This window comes from Pholcus phalangioides, unplaced genomic scaffold, assembly GCF_987345545.1.
Source record: "Pholcus phalangioides strain wild (caught in Gottingen) unplaced genomic scaffold, Ppha-v1.0 ptg000001l_1, whole genome shotgun sequence".
NCBI lineage: Eukaryota > Metazoa > Arthropoda > Arachnida > Araneae > Pholcidae > Pholcus > Pholcus phalangioides.
The window spans coordinates 4,758,416-4,774,067 of record NW_028301594.1 but is presented as its reverse complement, the minus strand read 5'-3'; the positions used below and the strand labels follow the sequence as shown (position 1 = coordinate 4,774,067).

The 15,652-nt window shown below is 38.3% G+C and overlaps 1 protein-coding gene across 1 annotated transcript; it reads left to right on the top strand.

The window, feature by feature from the left end:
• Window positions 1–614: 614 nt before the first annotated feature.
• Window positions 615–15,114, top strand: LOC149089720 (uncharacterized). Its single transcript, XM_089239956.1, has 5 exons — window positions 615–881; window positions 3,810–4,167; window positions 5,164–5,514; window positions 7,006–8,954; window positions 12,306–15,114. The coding sequence occupies exons 1-4, from the start codon at window positions 762–764 to the stop codon at window positions 8,949–8,951; spliced, it is 2,775 nt and encodes a 924-aa protein (XP_089096082.1). The 5' UTR covers window positions 615–761; the 3' UTR covers window positions 8,952–8,954; window positions 12,306–15,114.
• The last annotated feature ends 538 nt before the right edge of the window (window positions 15,115–15,652 follow it).

Genomic DNA, 15,652 nt, shown 5'->3' with positions numbered 1-15,652 from the left:
ATCGCCCCCCCCCCAACTCAAGTAAACCCATAGGATCCTATGTTAAATCAGTAGGTTCTATCGCCCCCTTGAATTATTCCATCGCCCACTTTGGGAAACACTGCACTAGACTGATGTTAAATTCAATTTTCTTCAATTGAGATTGGAATAAAATTATTTCCTCATTTTCATATTTTAATTACCAATCGCTTACGTAATCATTGTTCAATTCCTCCCTCCTCCCAGCCCTTGTCATCAAAATTAAGAAAAATCGACCTTTCCCCCCCCCCCCCCCCCACTCCAGTAGTGCTTACGTAACACTTGAACGGTCCTTACTGAGGTTTACGAAATCGATCGGACTATTTGTTTTTCTGCGTGAGTTATATCATTATTACCGACGTCATCAGCGATGTTTTCGACACCCAAAATATATTTTCTCAAAAGAACACACACGTCAAGTACGCAACCCTGGGAAACCCTAATCCGGTACCATACACACATCCATAAACAATCTTCATAGACGGAATCTCTGAAATATAACCGACCAGTAGCGATCCGTTCAAAGTGACAAGATAGATTCAAAAGGAAAACAACGACAAGGATCTATTTAAAACCGATGTTAATTTCTTGAACTTATAACTATACAGAGCAGAGCTATAGTGGGAAGGTGGCATAAGAAAGTCGTGCGTCTGCCGCGAACCTGTAACGACAACCGACCAATTGCATGCATGGAGGCCTCATACTAAAAAACAGGAAGCGGTGAAAGCGAGTGTAGGTTCGAAATGAGCTCAGTACGCAAAGCGGTCGCATCAGCGTTCGGCCGATGTTTCAGAGGATCTTGCTACGGTGTTGGTTTCGTGACTAGTGCCGCGATCTTGATAGTCATGTTTTGGTTCCTTTGGGTGAGTCATTCAATCCTTAACATTTGGAAAGCTCTGAAGCCGATCAGTGCGAGTCAATAAACACAAAAAAATTAGATAAAAGGATCTTTTTATATATTCCGTGGTCAGTATAAGTGGCGCTATTTTCTATTGTGATATAAAGATAGAGACTTGAATGCTTTGGCAACTGAAAGTTTAACGTTTTCAGACCCCAGCATTCATTTTTTGGAATTTTCAAATTGCTTTTGGATTTTCGATACTCAAAAAATGCGTTAAGAAACATTATTTTTTTCTTCAGTTTTTCAATTTTTTTGTAAAAAATAATTCATTTTCGTTCAAGGTTTTTCAGTCAAGGTGATGCAGGGTATATTTATTTCCACATACAATTTTTTCCAGAATTTTGTTGCTAAATTATATGCAACAAATAACACTTTTCCTGGAGGCACTTTCACCTGGAAACCATCTTAAAAACGCCCTGAAACTTGAAGTACTGCCCTCTGATGAAATTTCCCAAAGTTTATAGTCATGATTTCTAACTGTAAATTTACACAATCCTTTAAGTCAGGGCTTAACTCCCTGGGAAAAACAAAAAAGTCTGCAGTGAGGGAAAAACAACCCACAAGTTTGTGGAACCAAGATCAGAATGGGTTAAATTCATGATTTTTTTCCCCTAGCTGGTAATTTTTTTCATAGTTCATGACAAGTACAGTAAAACCTCTCTTTTGCGGACACCGGTGGGACAAAAATTCGACCGTGAAAGAGGGGTGACCGTTAATCAGGGGATTGAAATTCATACTTTTATTGTGTAAGGGGAAAATGTTATTTGGTCGTAAAAGAGGAGTGGCTGCATCTGAAGGGTGTCCGTCAAGAGGGGTTTTACTGTATATAGAACGCCGGAAAAATCATTAAAAAATATTTTTTTCGAATTGTGCTGCTTATACAGAGCCTTAAAGGGAACGTACAGAACCTCAAAAATCGCATATAGAATAAATGTCTGGAAGTAATATTTACTTTCCAAACGTACTGAAACCTAGCTAACATGATACTCGATGTAACGATAAATCCCTCTACAACGATATCTTTTCGAATCTTGTTTGGAAATACGTGAAGTCTAATGTTGAAGTCCTCTTGATACTACGATAAATCTCTCTATAACGGTATTTTTTGAAGATCTTTTGAAATTATGGTATATAACGATATTTTTCATATTTCACTCAAAATCATCTTCAATACATTTTTAAATTCTTACCATTCTTTTGAGGTTGCTAATTAATATTGTTATATTACACTATCTCTATCCTGTGAAATTACTAATGGAATTTCCGTGAAGTTATTTTCTGCGTAGTACATAATGGTGATGTGCAGTAAACAATTTTACAGAGTGAAACAACTATCAATGTTATTTAACAACATTGATAGTTGGTTAGTGGTGTTTGGTCAGAACACGATACCTCCAAAAAATGACTTTTTGATCTAAAAGTAAGTCTTGCTAATTATAACCAATTAGAAGTGGGATAAATGCACAAATACCTGTGTGCGGCTAAACAACATGCTGATGTAGGATATTTCCATTTGTATTTGTGTGTATGCTTTATATTTTATTTTTAAATGACAATGAAAATGCTTATATCTCAAAAATGTGATTTTGGAGTTATCATGTTCAGACCAAACACCACAGATTTATCAATTACGAAATTGAGTAGATTTTTTCCTGTGAATAAATACTTAAAATGCATTTTATGATGATGCTATCAACGCCAATTCAAAATAGATGCCAACAACGGCATAAATTTGATGATATGACTGATTATATTGTTATACCTCGATATAACGATAATCCCGCTAGAACGAAATTTATTCTTAGTCCTCAGAGTATCGTTATATCGAGATTTCACTGTATATAACTACATTCTTTTGATTCAAAAAAAGGCAGTTACTATATTTTACTATGATTTTTTTCAAACTATATATCAATTATTTAATTAGCTCATATTTGAGATATAAGCACTAAAATTTTCAATAATCAGTTTTTTGATGATCATGTTTTTTTTTTAATTTTTTTTTAACGTAGGTGTCATCGTATATTGTGTAGTAGATAAAGGCTTGAACAATCATAAGTTTTGTGTTGACAATGACAAAAAACATAATTAAAAATGTGTTCTTGCGTAAAACGATGCGTGGAATGAAAGAGTTCTTCAGCGGAGGTCCAAAAAGGTTCAAATTATGAAGGAAAACGTTTTTTAATGGAAAAACACTGAATCAAATTGGAAATAACAAAATTTAAATTCGGGTAAGAAATTGAGGAAAATTAAATTTCAGAATGAATGAAAAGTAAGAAGTGAAAGTACATCTTAATCATTGACATCATCACAATATACTAAGTAAAAGTACATCTCAATGAGTTACGGTGCCGGAAACATTTTCAGTGGGGCCAACTTTTCTAAAAATGCCTTTCAGTGGCAAAAGGCTGAGCCAAATTACTACTAACAGAAGGAAATGAAATATTTTACTAAAATATGATAAATATTGAAATTTAATGATTCGGACAGGGGGGGGGGCGTTTTTTTTACTCGGGGGGTCCATGGCTGCGTAGGTCCATCTGATAAGACGTCACTAGACCGTGAGGCATGTACTACGAATAATATTTTAATGAAAAATTGGACTTCTACTAATGCTAGTTAATGCAACTGTCATAAATGGTAATCACCGGGTTCTTTAAAATCATTTATTTTTATATACAATAATCCTGTTAATTATTTTGTTGAAAGTACGATTAACTTATTTACTCCAAATAAATTTATTTGGAGTTTATAATAATTTATATTCATAAAAGTATACAATTTCAAAAAAAAAATAGACTAATGTCAAATAGTTTCATCGTTATTATGATTCAGATTCTTTTCAATAGATATTAAAATGCTCACTGTTCCTATCTCAAATTTCCTGTAGTTTTACCTTGGACTGGTGTCTGTTCCCGTTATCGATGCACAGAGAAGAGCGGTGGTCAGCCACTCAGCTACGACTCCGAAGCCGAAATTGACTTCCCCGCCGACGCTTCCAAGTTCGTACGGACGAGAGCATAAGGATGCTTGGAACTCAACTACCGCCCAGAACAATATCGTGGGAACTCGGAATCAGGCCAGCGAAAACAGAAGCGGCACCGAACCCACAAGAAATACTGCTGCTCCTCCCGGTTCGAGGACCTCGGGAGACAATACTAGGAATGACAAGGGAGACTTCAATTCTCGTGAAAAGAACGGGCCGAGACCGAACAACAGCAACTATAACTCAACGGACAGATCAAAGGGTTAGTATTTTGTCCATTCAAGGATGTACAGGGCGTTCTAAAAAATTTGATATAGTTTAAATTGCCACAAATTTCAAGACATTGGAAAATTGAACGATGGGTATTGCAAAAAAGTTTACCGAAGGGGGAATTTTTTTTTTGGTGCAGAAAAAATCAACTGAATGTAAATTCAGCAATGAAATGCTAGCCATGCACCCTGCATTTTATAGGACTCTGGTTTGCATATATCCAGTGATTTTCTATTGTGCAGCACCCTCTACAGACAAAAATTTTAATTAATTCATTTTTCTACAAAACAATCCATCTTTGGGAGAGTAATTTTTTCACAACTCACATCAACCCTAGAATGGTACCTATGCGTCTAAGGCTGCATTATAATGGAGCGAAGCGAGGTAAGCGATACGAGAATTGTGACTAGGAAGGGGGAAAAAAAAACGGGATTGAGGAAGAGACGTCCACGCATACTAAAAGAGGAGGAGGATTCAAAAAGTGGCCGGAGGGGTTTTGAAATCTATGGGTGGGATGATGATGATTCTTTCGCAGAAGAGGGAAAGAAAGAAAAAAATAAACGGATCAATCAGCAGGATAGCGAAAATCACCAGATCGAGGAGAAAACAAACTGGATTGTTCAAGTCGCGCACCTCGTTGAGTGACGTCTTTCTCTTTTTTGTCTCGCTGCACGAGTATGTGAGGTGTAGAACAAAGCAATACAACTTATATATATGTATTTTTTCATCGCTAGCCTCTTTTATGAACTTCCGGACTCGTGGTCGCCTCACTGTGTTCTCACTCGTTCCTGAGGGACGTAGTAGTAGTTTTGCATAGGTACCACAAGTATAGATTTTTTTACGTACCATTCTAGGGTTAAAAATTCAGATTTTTTGAATTTTTAAACTACCTACGAATTTATGAGACACCCTGTACTTCGAACTGCCATCGCAACTGTTCAAAGACTGCTGAAGTGAAATTTATAAAACTTATATTCTTACTTCACAGGTACACCCTCAGATAAACACGACACGATCGGTCACGAACACGCGTCAACAACAAACAGAGATAGATACGATGCCAATCCACCTAGAAGGATTGACGAAGATGCCATTCCGATCATCACTTCCCGTGCCGTGTCCTCATCATCACCAGAGAACAGGCCACTGCTACCAGTTGGAGCGGACAGAGTGCCCGGGATTTCGGGCAAGAGCGATTACGATGCTGGTGACAGAAGGTACGCCGATGTCGTACCTCCTTCGAGGCGAGTGCTCGATGAAGAAGAAGAAGACAGGAGACAAAGAAGACCAGTTGATAGAGATGTCTACGAGAGAAGCTCTTCCGAAGATATCCGTGATGGTGAGTTTCTTTTCTTTTTTACATGAATAAACAGTAACACCCTCTCTCTCGTGGGGTTCAATTGGTAGAACCATTTTGTATCAGGGCCAGCCGCTATGTGGTAATTTGGGCATCGTGATGATCTCGGTTCGAACCCCACTGGCGGCACTGTGGTGATAGGCTCAAGTTGATTTTCTGCTGTTTTGCAACTTCGAAGCACGAATGCTAGCCGGTCCTTCATTGGAAAAAAGCCTCTCAACAGAGAGCGGCAGACCTTCAATATATTTACATAATTTGATAATTCCCAATTGCCATTTTCACTTCACAATATGGGACACAGGTGGCAGCACCACCAGAACATGAAACATACGCAACTCACACAACATAAATACATATCACATGCGCTCAGATCATGCATTCCGGCATGGTATGTATCAATGCCTTAGAAATTCCTCAGATCAATGTTTACGAAATGCGTATAAGGTCAAATATTGGAACCAACTTGAGGCAATTTTCAGATGAAAAATTGCCTCAAGATTCAGATGAAAATTGCTGAAAGATTCAGAAAGAGAAATGCTCCATTTTTTTGTCTGTCCGATTTTCTGTGTAACATTTCCAGACAATGGTGTATAGACGATATACATTATAGACAATGGTCTTTGCAATACAAACCCTTGTATTGCAAAGCATCTGGGGCATACGCTTACCAAGGTGCCATCTGCCGGAGACAATGATGATACAATGACGCGTACTAACAAAAAACTTCCCGACCTTACGTATTTATCTCTTGGAACCATATGCGTACGCAGAATTACTTAAGGGTGGGGGTGTTCTTTACTTTTTTATTTCTTTCGAAGTTAGTGGGGGGGGGGGGGGTGTCACACTTTTTGAAATGCAAAATAACACTATAAAACCAACCCCGTACCGTTTTTCGCCAATGAATGCAAGGATACTATCTCATCACAGTTTGCTTACAACTTCTTTCTAAAAATCGTCATACCATTTTGGAACAATCTGTATGTATGACACTGTTTCCTTTGATCACAGTTTTGGTTTTTGGACTTTAACAGCCATATAATGATTTATTTGTATGCAATCTGTCGTACTTGGAACAAATGGGCTTGATAATACGGTGAAAATCCTAACGATAATCGCCTATATAACGCTATTACTCTCTGCCAGAGAGTCTGTCCTAGATGCACTTTTCATAGTGTTGATGTATTACATCTACATTTGGCAACAGAGGAGCTGAGTCCAGTTCTGGCCCACGAGAGGGATGAGGTGGTTTGGAATATCCTCTCTTGAGGGCACCCAAACCCCCCCCCCCCCATAATCAGCTCAAGTCCTTTATAACGATACGTTTCTTCGGTCCCTTGAGTATCGTTATATACATAGGTCTTTTTCACTGCATTATCATAATTCTTCAACACAAGATATAAAAAATTTTACTAAAGGGTGGAAAAATCTTTGGTACCTGATTCGAGTTTTAATTTCTATTTGATTTTTTTTCAGATCGAGTTCCCCTCCGGGATCAACCAAGTAGAGATAGAGATCGACGTCCGGCGGATTCCGTCACTAGTCGGCGAGACTACGATGATCCTCCTCGTAGACGTTATGACGATGAATATGACAGAGCACCTCCACCTAGAAGAGCTGACGATGAGGTGCGAAGGAGAGTCGCCGACGATAGGATCCGAGACAAATCCTACGATAGACCTCGCACCGATGATGGCTATAGATACCGTGACGACAGGGTCAGAGATGACCGTTACCGAGATACAGATGCCAACAGAAGATACAGGGACGACGATCGATACGACAGATCTAGACCAAGAGATGACGGGTACAGAGCGACTGACGTTGATTCTTACGTCAGAGATAGGAGGCCGGATGATCGATATAGGGATGAAGATGATAGGTACCGGACAAGAGAAGACGGTACACGATATAGAAGTAACCCGGATGACGATAGGAACAGAAGACGAGACGATGATGAATATAAGCGTCGAGAAATCGATGATGGAAGGTACCGAGATCGAGTCCTCAGTGATGACGACAGATACAGCAGGCCCCGTTCAGACGTTCGGCCGAGAGATGATGACATCGACTTGAGAATGAGCAGAGAACCTATCAAGTCACCCGATCCTGTTGTTGAGAGACGATATGATGGGCCCGCGAGGACTTCGGCCGTTGTTCCTGAAATACCTGCTACAAGGAAACGAGATGATGTCGAAAGACCGAGACCATATATTCGCGATGACGACAAGGATGATCGTTACGTCGATCGAGCTAAAGGAGACGATACCATCAGGGATCGTCCTTCTCGGTACAAAGATGACGATGTTGTAAGACCAGCAGTTAAGTCCCGTCCAGTCGACGACAGGATCGATGACCGAGACAGAGATCGACGACCCGCAGTCATTGATGATCGTTATCGTGATCGCACAGTTGACGACAGACCGTATCGACGAAGAGATTACGAAGACGAAGGGTCTAGATCTAGCCTCAGCAAGGGAGAAGAGCGTGTCGTCGACAGAGATCGACCTGTCTACGTAACGGAAGACAGAGATTTATCAAGAGGGCTGTTATCTTCGAGGACCGAACCTGCATTAGACCAGAGATCCTATTCCAAAAGTGACGACGACTACAGGAGAAATCGACCCCGTACAGAAACGAAATCATCCGTGGACGATATCGACGACCGATATCCGCCTGCTAGTCGCAGAGACGATGACAGAGATCAACGTTACAGGACGGGTGAAGATAGGTATGTCAGTCGAGGAAGGTATGATGACGATGATAAGGACTATCGAAGTAAAGGTGACTACGGACGGGATCGGGTCGATCTCAACGATAGGACATCCGACGACAGCAGTTATTCGAGGAAGGAATTGGACTCTGACGACAGGTATTATGAAACGAGATCTAGAAACAGGCAATCAACATCTTCAAGACCAGTAGATGACGATCGCTTAGTTCGTGTTCCAGTCGAGAAGTCATCTCCTCCTCGAGATGGTTACAGACCCACTGGAGAACGACGGTATGAGACCGAACCAAGATCAGACAACAGACGTGACGATCCTTATGTAGATGACCAAAGAAGATCAACCAGTCGGGAGGTGGTACGTCCTGTGATAAGAGAGAAACGCGATCCTGCCGTACCTTGCGATGGAGATCGATATGCATACCGAGGAGATTGCGAAGAATCGTCCCCACCCCGACGAAGTCAAAAACCATCTATAGCTCTGAGAGAAGTAGACGACCTGAATTCGAAATCGCTGTCGCCCAGAGAGGTCATCGACACGGCCATCAAGATGTCCGACGTTCCTTCAGACAAGTCCAGAGAGGTCATCTATCCCGTATACGATCCTCGAGGGAGTAACATGACATCACCGGATCTTATCAGACCCAGCGAGAGGAGAGGAACGACCATAACAAACAGGAGGAGAAGAAAATGAATGGTCAGTATATTATGTGACATTATTATAACTACATAATTAATTCTGTCGGGCAGTCAACCTTTCAGCCAAATTAAAAATTTCGATGAGAAAGCCGTGGAACACCTAGCTGTACTGTAATAGTTAGAATTGCAAGATGGTATACAAAGGGCCGTAATGTGTCTTTTCGGGCGCCCCGAATAAGACTTCTCGTTGGGATTCTTCTTGGAAAGGGTTCTTTTCATGCAAAATGAGTGTGAAATTTTTGGGGCCCCATATTCGGCTTGGGGCCCTGGGGCAGTGTCTCGGTTGCCACAGACTAGTTACGGTCCTGATAGTATCAAGAACTTAATTTAATATAGCGGTGTCTTAGTGTATGGGTTAACGGGCTCCTAAGTTAAACCAGGGGCCCCAAATTACTGGAGATTTATTTACTTATTCTGAAATAATTCACCTCTTTAACTTGAATTTGAATTAAAATTCCTTTAACTTTAGATAAATCTAAATTAATTCCTTTCGCTAAAGATGAATTTGAATTTATCCCGAAATAATTTTTCCTGCAAAAGACGAATTAGAATTAATTCTGAAATAATTTGTTTCAACGCTTCTGAAATTTTTTGATGATTTATTTCTTTTATTGATTCTGAAATCCTTTCGATAATGAATTTATTGAATTTAGAAATTATGTCTTTATAAGTTACGAATTTTCCTCAAACATGAAATAATTTCCAACAGTTCTGGAAATTATTTCTTCCAATAAATACTTCTTCTGAAATTATTTTTCACACTTTTCCTTGATACTTTTTTCCTTCATTCAGGGTTTTCAGTATTTCTGCTAATTTTATAATCATGCTTGTCTTTTTCAAATATTGGAATTGCAGGGCTCGAACTTGTTACGACGCCCTCGTCAATGTATCGAAAGCACAGCGTTCTCTTTTATTTGGAAAATATCTCACAGCTTTACAGTATGATACACCTTTCAGGCGCCTGTGGGATTTATCAATTTCTTTTACTTATTTCATCATCGTTTGATGTTAAATCGATGTTTCCTCGAAATTGTCGGCTGGCTACCACAGAAAGCCCCGAGTGATGACTCCTGACTCCTCCCATATGTTGAAGACTCCTGGCTTACAGCGTAATCATTACTAAACTCCAGTATTAGGCCGTACCGAAATCTGTGAGCAGTTTTGTTAGGCGTATGTCTCAGAGTCAGGCTTTTAACGTAATCGCTGTACTTTGAATATTTTTACAGTTTTGATTGTCCATATTTTCACAGGACATTTAATTCGTAATCAGTCCGGAAGACTGGAAACCAAGCGGAGATGAACAATTTCAGAAAGTAAATTCTCATGCTTCTGCTGAGATATCGAATCACCAAACTCTCGTAGTACAGACGAGTGCTCTGCCGTTGACAGAAATTGCCGCAGTGGAACCCCACTTTGTACGACTCGAGAAAAAAACCCCATCAAAACGTCGCATAAATGCAATAGTCGAAACAACTGAAACATATTTTAAAATATGATCCCCTTCCCCAACAGACATATAAAATAAGAAAAATTCACCCCATCTTTGCAATTGCGTTTCCAATTTTGTTATAAACAATATGATTTCAATCATACTTGAGAAAGAAAAAAAAAAGAATTTTATGTATAGAATCGCATTTCAAATCTCTTACAAAAATAAAATTAGCTTTGCTTAAAATTATCTGGATTATGCATTTACTATTCCTTTGAAAATGAAAGAAGAAAAAAACATTAGTTTATCGCTATCATAGGGCTATATAGTAAGGGCTGTTTCGTCCCTTTGAAGTCACGCTTGACACCTTGGTTCAGTGGGCGTGGTCTCAGAGCTACCTCGTGACGTCACTGCTCAACACGTTTTAGCGCATCAACACACGAGAATCGTGCTCTTTTTTTTTACATTTCAGTTGCTTATTTTACTGTTTTAAGTGAGTGATCTCTCGTTCATGTTGCTGTTGTAGTGATTGATTAAATTTAAATTTTTAAAAAGTTGAAAAAAGCAAACTAATGAATAGGCAGCCACTAATGGCAATAATCGGAAAGATAATTTTGGAAATAATTCAGTAGAATGGACAGTACAATGATTCAAAACTATCGTAATTGACAGGTTAGCAACTTGGTTCTGTTTGAGCAGTGGTTCTGCAACGTGTTTTTGACTCACGGTGACCTTTTCAGTACAAAATTTCTATGGCGAAGCCCTGTTTTACTCGAGGAGCCCTTTCTTGTGTAAATGTTTTATGGTGGAACCATGTAGGCCTCTTTTTTTTTAATCATCTATCAAATTTCTTGATTTATTTTATATTCCTCGGATCACCACGGAGCCCCCAAGAATGCACACGGAGCACCGGTTGAGAACCGCTGTGTTTGAGCAACAGACTCCGGCGCATCATGAAACAGCCCTTAGCATATAGTCAACACCTTCTATAGCAGAAAGCCTCCACGCGTATCTTTGACGTCACTGACTTCGTCCATTTCAACTGTAGCGATTGGATATAGCATCCCGACGTATGCGAAATCTATACCTTTTTTGCAGTATATCCAATGACTATAGGTGAATTGGACGACTTCAGTGACGTCATGGGCTTCGCGCGGAGGCTTTCTGGTAGAACTGTTGATATAGCCCTGTAGCTAGCAAGCAAAGCACTGCAACGAAAATTCTATTGGAAAAGATTGAAAGAACTGATACTGTGGTGCGTGTGTGCTGCAATGTCTCTTAATTGTTTAACTGTACTGTACTTTCAAAATGCTTATATAATGAACTCTTTCCCAACACACTCCAGTTTTCCAGTTTCAATTAATGCGCATTCCAAAACAAAATAATTTTTTTGTTAGCGTGATCTGCTGTTGGTTTTTAACACTAATTTCCGAATTAATTCCTGTTTTAGCAATATCAAAATCTGCTTCTTTGGTTGAATTCATACTGTGAGTTATTATTTAGTTAAGTTTATTATGGTCTAGTTTAATTATAGAGAAATATTCGATGCAATTAAATATCGGTTAACACAGTTTTTTTCTTTAATCGTGAACAAATTTTTCAAAACCGTTTTAGTTTCGGTATTTGTGCGTGCTAAATAAACTAGTTTTGTTTTCACCGTCCTCTATCTCTGATTTAAAATACTTGATGATGTAACTTTCAAAAACACACACGGGTTCACACAAACTTACAAAGTAGCCAAATTCTGCAAGGATGGGATTTTAGAAAAGCTAGTTGGAAGATGTCGGAAAAATAACAGAATTATATGACTTAAAATTAAGAAAAGCTCCGAGAACGTTTGGAATGATCCGATGAATATTTCGGATTTTTGTGTTTCACTGTAATGATGCAAAACTTATGGCTTTTCATCTTTGTCTCTAGGTGAAAAAAGTGTCTTCTAATACGAAGATGTGCAGTTCGGCAGCTAGTTTAAGTACTACTATTGGGACAGAACAGGGATTTTTCAAGATGAAACTTTGATGCCGATAATTCCACGGTATTTTTTGTATACATAGAAATGTTCATGATCATCAGGAAATGTATAACCTGTGCCATGTCATTAATTCGTTTTGTTATTGAGGGGAGAATGTGGTGATCTCCCCATGAAGTATCGGATAGTCAGCTTTGTAAACGCACACATAACCGTGACAATGCCATACAATCTTCCGACACACTTTGGAACTATAAAGTGGCTGAGAACCAGTGAAAATAAGATCCTTAAAACAAGACTTTTAGTGGGCCTCCTACATTGATTTTTTCGTAAATTTATAGTGTAGAATATCAGAAAATGACAGTATTGCAGTATTGAGGCTTTTCAACAAAAAGCCTAGATCAGTAAAACCCTGAATCTCTGAGAATCCATGGAAAGGTACTTAATTAAGTGTATTATTTCATGTAGTATGTAGATTGTATGCAGAGGTTATGACAGACTTTCTCCCTGAGGTTTGAAGTATGAGGAAAAACTAAAAAACTACATTATCAATTGGCCTTAAATGTTTCTCCGTTAGGAAAAAATATCTAAAATTAATGTATTTACGCGACCGGATAGTCTTCTGCGAAAGAGTAAAATTAACATTTACAGAAGTATTAGCACGATTATGTTCAATCGACTAATAGTTTTATTGACGTAACGTGTTATCTTGAAGGGTTCGAAGTTTTCCTCGAAATTAAGCTTAGCTTTTATAGATTGCGATACGTATTGTTATAATACGTATATCGTGCGAATCCACCAGACAAACAAACGCACAAGAAATCGAATAAAAAAAATAGCCGAAAGCCATGGGATCTCTTCATCTGCACACACTGAGATACCAAGGTCAGACATCTTGGAAGCTTCTCGAAAGTCAACTTGTGATAATGTTGTTGCCAAAGGATAAAATCACACGAAAAAGAACATTCTGCGTGTGATTAATATTTGCGGTAACGATATTATTCTTCGAAAACTCGTTTTGCAGGTACAGAATCGGGTTTCCGAAGAATTCCAGGTGCTTCCTTCCTACCTTTAGGCACTTTTGCTTATAAACAAGAAACCCTATAATGTTGTGGCTTTCACTTTCAAGCTCTTTTTTATTAAAATTCAGAAACCTTTCTTTCTTTATCAACAAATCATTCCCATATTCAGTGACTGTGACAACACAGGGCATCTTTCGTTACAGGAGAGGGGGGTGGGGCACCTACAAGAAAAGCTTTACAGTCAAGAGCCAATTTTGAATGGCTGGACGAAGAAAATCCTATTTTATCTAAACCCAGGAAGCATGTATTTTCATCATTCGGCTTCCAGTTAGCTTCAAAAAAGCGGATGGAATTACATTTATAAAACATTCGTACATTCACGAGATCCAGTAAAATGTATGTTGTGTGTGTACAGTAAAGTTTTCCTCATCTCATCAAATACGGGGTGTTTCTGTAAGACTTTCTTTGAAATTATGTAACAAGGAAACAGTGACAAAGATGGAACAAAGTTTGATGGGCATGCGTGGAATTTCAAATAACCCGGTTTGCAACATCAATTACAATTTTAATTAAGAGATAGCGCCCCAGTCGTTTTATTTCAAGACTTCTTTCCGTAGACCATTTGAAGGTCAGCGTTTACAGTGAGTTCTCAAATGGTGTATTACAGTGGTTCCCAAAGTGTGCGTCGCAGCTTCTAGGGGCATTACCAACATTTGTTAGGAGCGTCACGGTGAGCTGGAAATACTGGTTTTCGTTCCTGTTCAGGGTTTGAAATGTTTTTTTTATATAAGTATGTATGAAAACATCTACTAAATTCTATGTAGCTGCAGATCAGCCACGAATTGGGCAACGGAGCCGCGGGTAACAAAAGTATGAGAATCACTGCTGTATTACCTTGAACCAGTGTTCACTAATGTGTATCTAGATACGTGATTCATGCATAAAAATTAAATTTTACTTCTCCAAATTTCGTTGGCGAATAAAAATGCGCTTTCAAATATTTTAGGTCATTCTTTGTAATAGTTACTATACTTTGTTTTTCATGGAAAAAAAATACCCCCCTTTTAATAAAACTACCCCTTGAAATTTTAAAGAGGAGTGAAGTTACTCTTCCGAATGATTTTTTCCGACAACACTGCCTTTCATCTGTGAGGCAAACAAATCCACTGCACTAAAGACATTGCAGGAAAGTGGCCTCAAACTGTATACTTCACATTGTCATGTCATTACTGGGTAAGGCGACCGTTTCAAATCCATTGGTTTGTGATTTGACCCATGTTTGTGACATGGACGATATCGCCAACTGTTTAAAAGACATTGCACTGAGACTGTGATGGCATCTATAAGTTAAAATTGTAATTAATTTTGAAAACCGGTGACTTTTGAAATTTCAGGCCTGTCCATCGGATGAATTCTACTTGTTCTATCTATCTGTTTCGAATTCGTGCCATTTCAAAGTTAGGGAATCCTTGTTGAAACACTTAGCTTATCCTATCCTAAGATAAGGTTGGATTAATAAGAATTTTAGTTGTCTGGTATCCAGGCATTTTTTTTACACTGTATTATTTAAATTTTTGAAACGCATTGGGGTTATTTTATGTTACGCATTGGGGTGATTGAAGAATATAGATTCGGTTTTTTGCTCAAAATCCGGTGATTTGATGTATTTTTTGGTTTCGTTATATTTTCTGCATTTGGATGTGTTTTTGAATTTTCGAATAAATCTTCACACATATTATTGACTGTATATGTTGATTATTATAGTTTTACTTCACTTAAAATAAAATTATTGTTGGTTTTAAACTAATAAACAGCATGAAAATGAACAACATTCAGTATAAAAATGAACAACATTCAGTATAAAAATGAACAACATTCAGTATAAAAATGAACAACATTCAGTATAAAAATGAACAACATTCAGTATAAAAATGAACAACATTCAGTATAAATATATATATATAATTTTTATGCTGCATACCTGGGTAAATTTTATGCCCCCCCCCCCACAAAAAAAATTAAATACCGGTTACTATATTTTTGAGTTTTCCTCAAAATCATTTTGTAAATTTCAAAGAAACATAGTAAACGGTATTTTGACGCTTAAAAATTATGCCGGTATGCAGCGTAAAACTAAAAAACATATAGCTTAACGTGATTTTTCGTATTTATAACATCAAAGTATAAATATGAGATATAATAGGTCTTATAACATTAAGAAATTTTCCTCCTAATTTTTTTTTTCGCCAGTTCCAAATTTATGCCGGTTCGCGAAA

What these genes read in the sequence shown, in the direction of transcription:
- LOC149089720 (XM_089239956.1), top strand. Translation starts at nt 762, where the DNA reads ATGAGCTCAGTACGCAAAGCGGTCGCATCAGCGTTCGGCCGATGTTTC. An exon ending in TCATGTTTTGGTTCCTTTGG is followed by an intron (nt 882 to 3,809) that starts GTGAGTCATTCA and finishes AATTTCCTGTAG; the next exon opens with TTTTACCTTGGACTGGTGTC. An exon ending in CTCAACGGACAGATCAAAGG is followed by an intron (nt 4,168 to 5,163) that starts GTTAGTATTTTG and finishes CTTACTTCACAG; the next exon opens with GTACACCCTCAGATAAACAC.